This window comes from Pristiophorus japonicus, chromosome 11 (genome assembly GCF_044704955.1).
Source record: "Pristiophorus japonicus isolate sPriJap1 chromosome 11, sPriJap1.hap1, whole genome shotgun sequence".
In the NCBI taxonomy this organism is placed as follows: Eukaryota; Metazoa; Chordata; class Chondrichthyes; family Pristiophoridae; genus Pristiophorus; species Pristiophorus japonicus.
This window is the reverse complement of record NC_091987.1, coordinates 101,875,458-101,885,586: the sequence shown is the minus strand read 5'-3', so window position 1 is coordinate 101,885,586 and position 10,129 is coordinate 101,875,458. Positions and strand designations below refer to the sequence as shown.

Sequence of the window (10,129 nt, the reverse complement as noted above, 5' to 3'; positions counted from 1 at the left end):
CTCTCCTCCCCCCCCTCTCTCTCCTCCCCCCCCCTCCCTCTCTCTCTCTCCTCCCCCCCCCTCCCTCTCTCTCCTCCCCCCCCCTCCCTCCCTCTCTCTCCTCCCCCCCCTCCCTCCCTCTCTCTCTCTCCTCCCCCCCCTCTCCCTCCCTCCTCCCCCCCCTCTCCCTCTCTCTCTCCTCCCCCCCCCCCTCCCTCCCTCTCTCTCTCTCCCCCCTCCCTCCCTCGCACACCCCCCTCCCTCTCTCTCCTCCTCTCTCCCTCCCTCCCTCCCTCCCCCCCTCTCTCCTCCCCCCCCTCTCTCTCCTCCTCTCTCCCTCCCCCCCCTCTCTCTCCTCCTCTCTCCCTCCCTCCCCTCCCTCTCTCTCTCCTCCCCCCCCCTCCCTCCCTCTCTCTCCTCCCCCCCCTCCCTCCCTCTCTCTCCTCCCCCCTCCCTCCCTCTCTCTCCTCCTCCCCCCCCCCTCCCTCCCTCCCTCTCCTCCCCCCCCCTCCCTCCCTCTCTCTCCTCCCCCCCTCCCTCCCTCTCTCTCCTCCCCCCCTCCCTCCCTCTCTCTCCTCCCCCCCCCTCCCTCCCTCTCTCTCCTCCCCCCCCCTCCCTCCCTCTCTCTCCTCCCCCCCCTCCCTCCCTCTCTCTCTCTCCTCCCCCCCCTCCCTCCCTCTCTCTCTCCTCCCCCCCCTCCCTCCCTCTCTCTCCTCCCCCCCCCTCCCTCCCTCTCTCTCCTCCCCCCCCCTCCCTCCCTCTCTCTCCTCCCCCCCCCTCCCTCCCTCTCTCTCCTCCCCCCCCCTCCCTCCCTCTCTCTCCTCCCCCCCCCTCCCTCCCTCTCTCTCCTCCTCTTCCCCCCCACCCCCCTCAGCGGCACGAACGGCTGCAGAATTCTCCCTGGCTGAAGCACTTTCACACAGGTAGGAAGATGGTTTATTTAATCTTTTCTTGGCTTATAAATGTTTATTCAGGTTGGATTTATTTGTATAATATTTGTAGAAGTATAAATAAGGATTTATTGTTGAATTTAATGAGTTCCCTTCCCCCTCCTCGTTCTGGACGCCTAATTTGTAACCTGCGCCTGATTTTTTAATGTGTAGAACAGGTTTTTTCAGTTCTACAAAAATCTTCACTGGCTCCATTCTACTTTAGTTTGGAGTACATTTTCACTGTGGAAACTTTCAAATCAGGCGTCAGTGGCCGGACACACCCCCTTTTGAAGAAAAAATTCTGTTCTAAACTAGAACTGTTCTACCTGACTAGAACTGCAGAAAAAAAATGTGGAGAATTGCGATTTCTAAAATAGTCCATTCTCCACCAGTTGCTCCTAAAAATCAGGTGCGAATCATGTGGAAACTTGAGCCCTTTAGGTCTCCTCTCTACCCCCAGCCCCATTTGTTGCTGCTCATATCATCTTTTCCTTTAGTTAGGTGAACAGTTCAGTGGCATCATTTTCAACACCTCAAGAATATCATTAATAGTTAATATGCATAATGGAAAAAAACATACACAAGCAGGTATTACTAAAATTAACCAATGCGATAAACCCATTTTCAGCTGTATTAATAAAACCGCACCAGGTTACCACTCTTAAATAGATCAAGGATTTTTTTTTTTTAAATGTGGAAAAAAAAGTTACTTTCTAAAATGCTGCTGGATTGCGCTGGTCCATGGAAAATTTTACATTTGCCGATATGCAAATGTGTTTGAGTGGAAACTTTAGCTAAGAATTCAATTCGTAAAACTGGTGCAATTTTGAGTGGAAATTGTGGCCGGGTTGCGCCCAAAGTGGAAACTCTTTCCAAAAGCTAGTCGAGTAAATAATGGCCATTTCTCCGGTAATATTTTCTGACCATATTCCACAAAGAATTCAGGAAGAATATCCCCAAAATTCCTGCCCCTGCAAATGTTACCTGTCGTTGCTTTCTCGCCTCTCGAAGTTCTTGTTCTTTATTCTTGAGCTGTTCCTCCAAGTGTTTCTGCTGAGACAACGGAAAGATCAGAATTCACTGTTGAACAGAAGACGACGATTCGTTATTTTTGTGCTTTTCAAAGTTCAACGTTGAAATTGTGACACTACTACACGATAGCAATTTAAAGCTAAAAAAAAAAATTTAAAAGCACATCCATTCCAGATTTTTTCTGGAATCACTTTTAGCGAGACCAAACAGCCTGACGGGAATCAGGTTTGCACCCATGATTTCCCCACTCATCTTATGAAGGGACATTTCAAGCAGGTCAGACATTTTCCACAAGGATGAAGGAAATAAATAATCAAACAATTCTTCTGCATATACATTCAATGGAGTAAGTAGAAAATGGAAAACTTTAGATACTTGAAAAAGAGGTTACACTAACAATTTTACATTCAATCTTTAACAGTAGTTTGGACAAACTTAAGACTAAAAGTGGACGTGTGTATGATTTGGTGCCACAAGTGGTTATTTTACCTGTTTGTCTTCATCCACAAATCGTTGCCGATTCTTTGCACGATTTCTTTGTTCTCTGGAATAACCCATAAGTAGGTTATATTGGTTCAAAAAAAAATTCAACAATTGCCGATGGTTATAAAAGTGACCCATCACCTGCAAACTACATCATCTTTGAAACATTTGCAGACATTTCACAATTTAAATCACTAGTTCCTCAAAGCCAGCTGTTAGGACAAAACAGCTACAAAGTTATATTACTCAGCTGATTTAGTATTTTCAGTGGATTTTACCAAGGAAATTCATTATTTTGAAACTGAAATGGACTTTTTCCCCACTCCAATTTCTTCCCCTCACCTTTCCCCAACTGATTTATATTACAATAGGGGTTCACATATGGTAGCTGCTCTGATACCTCACTCAAATGGCCATTCTTCATGTGCCTGCCTGGATAAAGAGCTTGTGTAGGCTAATCAACCATGACATCGAGCCATCACACGAAATTCAATGTTGTCAATACACACACGTACTGCCAGCAGAGGTAACTGGAGAGCAATCAGGAATCACAGAAGTTAGACATTTAGCACAGAAAGAAGCTATTTGGCCCAGTTTGTCTGCTGGCACCCTCAGTGAAACTATCTACTCTAATCCAATTTGACAGCTATTTCCTCATAATCTTTCAATATTTTTCTTCAAGTGCTTAATTCCATCTTAACAGTTGTGTTACATTCTAGTATGCCTTTCTGGAAAATAATTCCCAATCTCCACTTTATGCTCCCAATACTAATCATAAAATCACAGTACTATATACAACAGAAGGGGGGCAGTCAGCCCAATGTCTATACTGGCTCTTTGCTAGAGCAATCCAAAATTAATATCACTTCTCTGCTCTCCAAAAGCCTTATAACCAACCTGTGCTTCAAATATTTATCCAATTTTCTCTTAAAAGTTGCAATGGTCTCAACCTCATCCAGTCCCTGTGCCGAAGCATTCCATGCTAAAACAACCCTGTGTGTGAAGAAATTTCTCCTAACATTATCTTCACACTGATGATCCCTTGTGATTACCTTCCCAATCAAAGTCTTTCCCTTTTCATCATATTAAAACCCTTCATAATTTCCAAAAATTCTAAAATTCCCTCAACTTCTGTGTTCCAGTAGAAATAGTCCAAGATTCTGGAGACTTTCCTCATCACTATAATTTTGCAGCTTAAATCTATGCCCAATTATTGCCAATTCAGCAACAGGTGGAATACAAATAGGGGAAATCTTTCCTTTTCCCGAGTCTGGGAGCTATTACCCCCACTGGGTGTGTGCTTTGTGCTCAGTAATTTATATTTTATGATCCCAAATCACCCATTTTACTATGATACAAGGAGAAACATGGGAGCACAATCAGAAATAGAAATACCACTGAAATCACTTATGCACAGCATGAGGAAGGAGAAAATGATGCTTTCACACTTTCAACTGTTCTCATCTACCCGATTTAAAAATGTATTTCAAACACAAGTTCAATCATTTATTTACAAGTAAAAAAAAAATGCATTACAGAAGCAACAGTAAACAGGCCCTTAAGATTCATAATGTGCTTCAGGTCTTAAACCGGTTTGGTAATGTAATGTTTTTCATGAGAGAGAGAAAAACTTACTGTTTTTTATAGGTTTTCTCATAACTGGGAGCAATTTCAACAACGTCTTCAGGTTCTTCTGGGACACTGCAACTCCTAATGAAGAAAACAAAATATTTAATCAAAAACAAGTTGAAAATACCAGTAATGTACAGAAGCTGAAAGAGAACATTAAGTTAACATTTTGTGGGATCCTTCACAATGAAGGGTTCCATTTAAAGCAATGACCTATCTTTTGTTTTCAGATGCTGCCTGTAATACATTTCCAGCATTCCATTTCTAGATCAGATTTCCAGCATTTGTGGTTTTCACTTTCATCTGTACTACTTGAAGAATAAAGATTTCAATGCAATGTTCAATATTCATTGAGTATATTCAAGGATGAGATAGATAGAGAGAGAGATATAGATAGAGCGAGCGCACAAGAGAGATTTTTTGGATTCTAGGGGAATCAAATGATTATGGGGATTGGGCAGGAAAGGGGAGTTGAGGTCGAAGATACACCATGATCTTACTGAATAGTGGAGCAGGCTTGAGGGGACCACATAGCCTACACCTGCTCCTAATTCTTTTATTCTTGTGTTCACAGAAGGTGGCAACAGTTTTTCCACTCGGAAACTACAGCACAGATCTAAACATTTCAATTGGACTTTGTGCATTCTAAGACAAGTCTCACCTACATTTATCCACTTGTATCAAACATTATAGAATATTAGAGCTACAAAGATTACACAAAAACATTATGTTTTTTTCAGAATACTGATGACCACCCTCAAACAATATAATAGTTCAGGATCTAAAAAGGTCCTGTATCAACACAATTTGAAATTAGGGCATGCATCATTATAGCAAGTGATGTTATTTGGAAGATGACTCCTCTGCACCACAGTCAAGCTCTCAACATAAAACAGACACTCCCCAAATGTGGTTATTTTTCTTTAAAAAGCTAGTTTCCGAATGGAGGCAGTAATGTGGTGCTGCAGTTGTGTGGAGGAGTCTTCGGCAGATAAGAAGATCTACTCTAGCAAGTAATTTTATGTTGTCCTATGAATCAGGTCCTTCGCACACGTATATAAATGTATATGGTAAACAAACATTGTAGGAAATAAAAAAGTAAATTACCAGAAGGTGCCTTCAAGGTTCCTGGGGAGAAATGACCTAAAATGGTTTTAGCTTGAATGGTGATCACATAAAATGGAATTCAGCTGTTGAACCGAATGCTGGGAAAAGGCTTTCCGCTAACAAAAGCCATGTTAATCATTGCAAGTGATGGCTTTTGGTCATGGAGGTTGTCAAGACAATTTAGCCATAACATTTTCTAAGCTAAAAGGCCATAAACTAATTAAAGCCATAAAACCTCTAAATGAATTGCACCAGAAAGATGTGTGTTTATACTAGACATTTCATATTACCTGTAGTATATTTCAATATTCCTATCTCAGGCCTTGGGTGGAACAAGGCCTAATGGAACAAGTTGTCACCTCTTCCCATTTTGTTTATAAAAAAAAATACGTCCAGAAATTCAAGATCAGTGGAAGGGCGGAAAAAAGAGAAAGAAGACGGTGTCATTAAAATCACAGACACAGTCCGTCTTGCTAGGGGGAAAAGCCACGGCAGTAACTCAAATTACAGCAACGGGACTCGATCAGGTTTGATTGGCCTGCACCAATGTTCCCTGTAAGCTGCGCAGTGCTCCAGAGAACCTGCGCAGCTGGCTTTTCAATACAAAAAAATGGGCTTTTGGCCTGTGCGGCCCTTTAAAAGGGCTGTGCAGAGCCAAACAAAATTAGAGGGAACATTGGTCTGCATCCCGAATATCAATCAGACAATTGGCAGTAGTGGTAGACAGTTTACAGTAACCTTTTTCTACAGAAAACAAATTGTTGCTCCCTTTGTCTATGTGGAGGTATCAAACTCTAGTTAGTTCACTTAGGTTTTGTGCGTTCATATACATAACTAACTTGTGATTCGTAATCAATAAATAGTACAGGTACAACGTACTGGAAAAAGGAGAAAAATACCAAGTTAGCCTGTGAGGCTGTACTAACCACATCTTCCGCCTTCACATACAGTTACCCTCATGGTCTCCAATAGGCCCTGTCCTTTCTTTAGTTATCCTCTTGCTCTTAATAGATTTATAAAACATCTTTAGGTTTTCTTTGATTTTACTTGCCAAGAATTTTTCATGCTCTCTTTGCTTTCCTAATATCCTTTTTAATTTCACACTTACGACTTTCTATACTTCTCTAGAGATTCTGCAGTATTTAGCCCTCGGTATCGGTCATAAGCCTCCCTTTATTTCTTTATCCTACCCTGTATGTCCCTCGACAACCAGGGGGCTCCAGATTGGTTAGTCCCAGCCTTTTTGTTTAAAAGGGCACATATTTGCCCTGAACCCTATGGATCTCCTCCTCGAGTGCCTCCCACTGCTCTGACGCTGATGTACCTTCAAGTAGCTGTTTCCAGTCCACTATGGCTAAATCACCTCAGCTTAGCAAAATTGGCTTTTCGCTAATTTAGAATTTTTATTCCTGGTGTATCCTTGTCCTTTTCCGTAACTACCTTAAATTTAACTGAATTATGATCACTAGTACCTAAATGCTCTCCCACAGATACCCCTTCCACCTGCCCAGCTTCATTCCCTAACACTAAACAGTGTTCTCTCCTAGTCTTTTTAAACTTGATGATGTGGTGCACTATGAGGCGGACTCCTCACTCAAGACAAAAAATGGAATACAAAGTATCTAGAACATGAAGGGGATAATTGACTAGAGGTAATACTTGCCATTCTTCTTACCTAAACTGGGAATTTGGATTCATGCTGCAGAACCACTTATCAGGCAGAGTATCTGGATTCATTCCAACTGGAAGCTTTCGCCATTTCAAACAGCCATCACACTGAGCCCAAACCTGATCAGGAACTTTCCTGCAAAAATGAAGATAGTCGAAATATGTAGTATACAGCTTGGAAAAAATGTAAACTTGTGAATTCAAAAATGAAGAAATAAACTGCAAACCAAAAAAATATAATGGTATTCAGCTTTATTTACCAGATAGGGTTGACTCACAGCGAGTCAGATACACTAAAGGGTGACACCTCAAGGGTGCTGGAAAGTAAGCATGATACTTACAAGTACATGATGGGAGACATTAAAAGATATTTCAGTGAATAAATGTATTATTGATGTTTGTGATCTTTTTTCCTTTTTTTTGGTTTAAACCTTGATTTTGACCATTAGAAAGTTCAGTTACTGAGAAAACAACATGAAATTTTTTCAGAAAGCATTGATAGCACTTTGTGGGGGAAAAGATAATACAATACCTAGCGATCAAAGCATCCAATTGTAGTGACTGGAGCCAGTTGACAGTTTTCCCATTTTAAATGTTGACATAAGAATTTATAAATGGAAAAAAGTTAAGAGTGACAAAAGGAAGCAAGCTTTTACAGACAGTAAATATTCATAAATGTAAGATTAAATAAAATAGATTTCTGCAGTCTTCAGATTCCAGACCCAAGTTAGGAGTCTGCAGCTTACACCATTCAGGCACGGTCAGGCAGCTTCACAAGAGGCGGCCATTTGGTCTGGAAAGCCTTTTCCAGCTCTTTGAAAGAGTAGTCCAATTTAGTCCCACACCCCAGCTTTTCCCCCATAACCCTGCAAATTAGTCATCTTCAAATACATGTCCAATTGCCTTTTAAAAGTTCCTATGGAACCTGATTCCACCATCCTTTCAGGTAATGCATCCCAGATCTTAAAATGTCTCCCCATGTCCTCTAGTTCTTTTGCCAATTATTTTAAATCTATGGTTACTGACTCATTTGCCAGAGGAAATAGTTTCTTCCTACTTCCTCTATTAAACCCCTTAATTCTGAATACCTCCATTAGGTCTCCCCTCAACTTTCTCTTGTTATAACACAATCAATCCCAGCTTCTTTAATCTTGCCACATAACTGAACTCCTTCATCCCTGATTTCATTTTGGTAAACCTCCACTGTACCCTCTCCAAGGCCTTGCCATCCTTCCCAACGTGTTGTGCCCAGAATTGTACACAATACTCCAGCTGAGGCCCAACCAGAGATGTGTAAAGTTTTAGCATTACTTTCTCAATTTTTGTATTCATTGCCCCTATTTACAAAGCCAAGAATCCCATACACTTTATTAACCATCTCATCAACTTACCCTGCTACCTTCAAAAGATTTGTAAATATACACCCCCAGGTCCGTCTGTTCTTGCACCCCCCTCAAAATAGTACCATTTACATTTTACTGTCTCTCCAAGCTGTTTATTCCAAAGTACATCACTGCATACCGATTCACAATAAATTTCATCTGCCATGTGTCTGCCCATTTCACCAGTCTATGTGCTCTTCAAGTTGGCTATCATGCCCACTATTTACTACATTGCCTAGTTTTGCAATCTTCTTAATTGTACTGCCTTTACCGAGTCCAGGTCATTTATCTACAAGAAAAGCAATGGTCCCATTAGCGATCCCTAGGGGACTCCACTGCATACTTCTCTCTAGTCAGAAAAACATCTGTTCTGCCTCCATCCTTAAACCAATTTTGTGATCGTTAGCACCATCCCATTAATACCACATGCTTTTATTTTTCGAATATATGTCTGTTTTGAGGTATTTTATTGAATGCCTTTTGAAAGACACACACACACACACACACAGTGTTCCTTTATCAAAAAACTCAGATTAGTCAAACACGATGTGCCTTTAACAAATCTGTACTGGCTGTCCCTTATTAACTCATGCTTCTCCAATGAGAATTAATTTTGTCCTTGACAATGGTAGTTAGTAGTTTTCCCACCACCAACGGTAGACTAATTAGTCTGTAGTGACCAGGTTTATCCCTCCCCTTTTCTGAACAGGGTTTTAACATTTGCAATCCTCCAGTCCTCAAGCACCATTCCAATATCCAAGGATGATTGAATCATGGTGGTCAGAGCTTCTCCTATCTCCATCCTAGCTTTCCTCAGCAACCTAGGATGCATCCCATCTGGACCGAGTGACTTGTAAACTTTGAGATGCTGACCATAAAACTGCTGGGTTGTTATTTAAAAACCCATCTGATTCATTAATGTCCTTCTAGGGAAAGAAATCTGCTGTCCTTGGTCTGGCCTATATGTGACTCCAGACCCACAGCAATGTGACTCTTGACTGCCCTGTGAAATGTCCCAACAAGCTCCAGTTGTTAGTTGTTCAAGGTCAATGAGGTACAAGGGCATGCAGGTTCAGCAGGCAGTTAAGAAAGCAAATGGCATGTTGGCCTTCATAGCGAGAGGATTTGAGTATAGGAGCAGGGAGGTCTTGCTCCAGTTGTACAGGGCCTTGGTGAGAGCTGTGTGCAGTTTTAGTCTCCTAATCTGAGGAAGGACATTCTTGCTATTGAGGGAGTGCAGCGAAGATTCCCGGGATGGCAGGACTGACATATGAAGAAAGATTGGGTCAACTAGGCTTATATTCACTGGAATTTAGAAGAATGAGAGGGGATCTCATAGAAACATATAAAATTCTGACGGGATTGGACAGGTTAGGTGCAGGAAGAATGTTCCCGATGTTGGGGAAGTCCAGAACCAAGGGTCACAGTCTAAGGATAAGGGGTAAGCCATCTAGGACCGAGATGAGGAGAAACTTCTTCACTCAGGGAATTGTGAACCTGTGGAATTCTCTACCACAGAAAGTTGTTGAGTCCAGTTCATTGGATATATTCAAAAGGGAGTTAGATGTGGCCCTTGCGGCTAAAGGGATCAAGGGGTATGGAGAAAAAGCAGGAATGGTGTACTTAAGTTGCATGATCAGCCATGATCATATTGAATGGCGGTGCAGGCTCGAAGGGCCGAATGGCCTACTCCTGGACCTATTTTCTATGTTTCTAAATGTAACCCTCTCAGAAGGTTGTAAGTTTTTGTGGAAGTCGCTGCCTCAGAGAGTTGTGGAAGCTGGGACATTGAATAACTTTATGACAGAAATAGACAGTTTCTTAAACGATAAGGCGATAAGAGATTATGGGGAGTAGGTGGGCAAGTGGAACTGAATCCATGATCAGATCAGCCATTACCTTATTGAATGGTGGAGC

At 41.9% G+C, this 10,129-nt stretch overlaps 1 protein-coding gene across 2 annotated transcripts in view; it reads right to left on the bottom strand.

Moving 5' to 3' along the window:
- Window positions 1-10,129, bottom strand: part of LOC139276202 (MORC family CW-type zinc finger protein 3-like) — an 88,754-nt gene that overhangs the window by 40,294 nt on the left and 38,331 nt on the right. For both annotated transcript variants that reach the window (XR_011595869.1, XM_070893827.1), the window contains exons 11-14: window positions 6,838-6,966; window positions 4,062-4,136; window positions 2,433-2,487; window positions 1,896-1,961 (exon numbers count right to left, since the gene is read on the bottom strand). Coding sequence is in view for 1 of the 2 variants with exons in the window: in XM_070893827.1 (XP_070749928.1) it covers window positions 1,896-1,961; window positions 2,433-2,487; window positions 4,062-4,136; window positions 6,838-6,966 (325 nt within the window). In the remaining variant the exon portion in view is untranslated. The remainder of the gene's footprint in view (window positions 1-1,895; window positions 1,962-2,432; window positions 2,488-4,061; window positions 4,137-6,837; window positions 6,967-10,129) is intronic.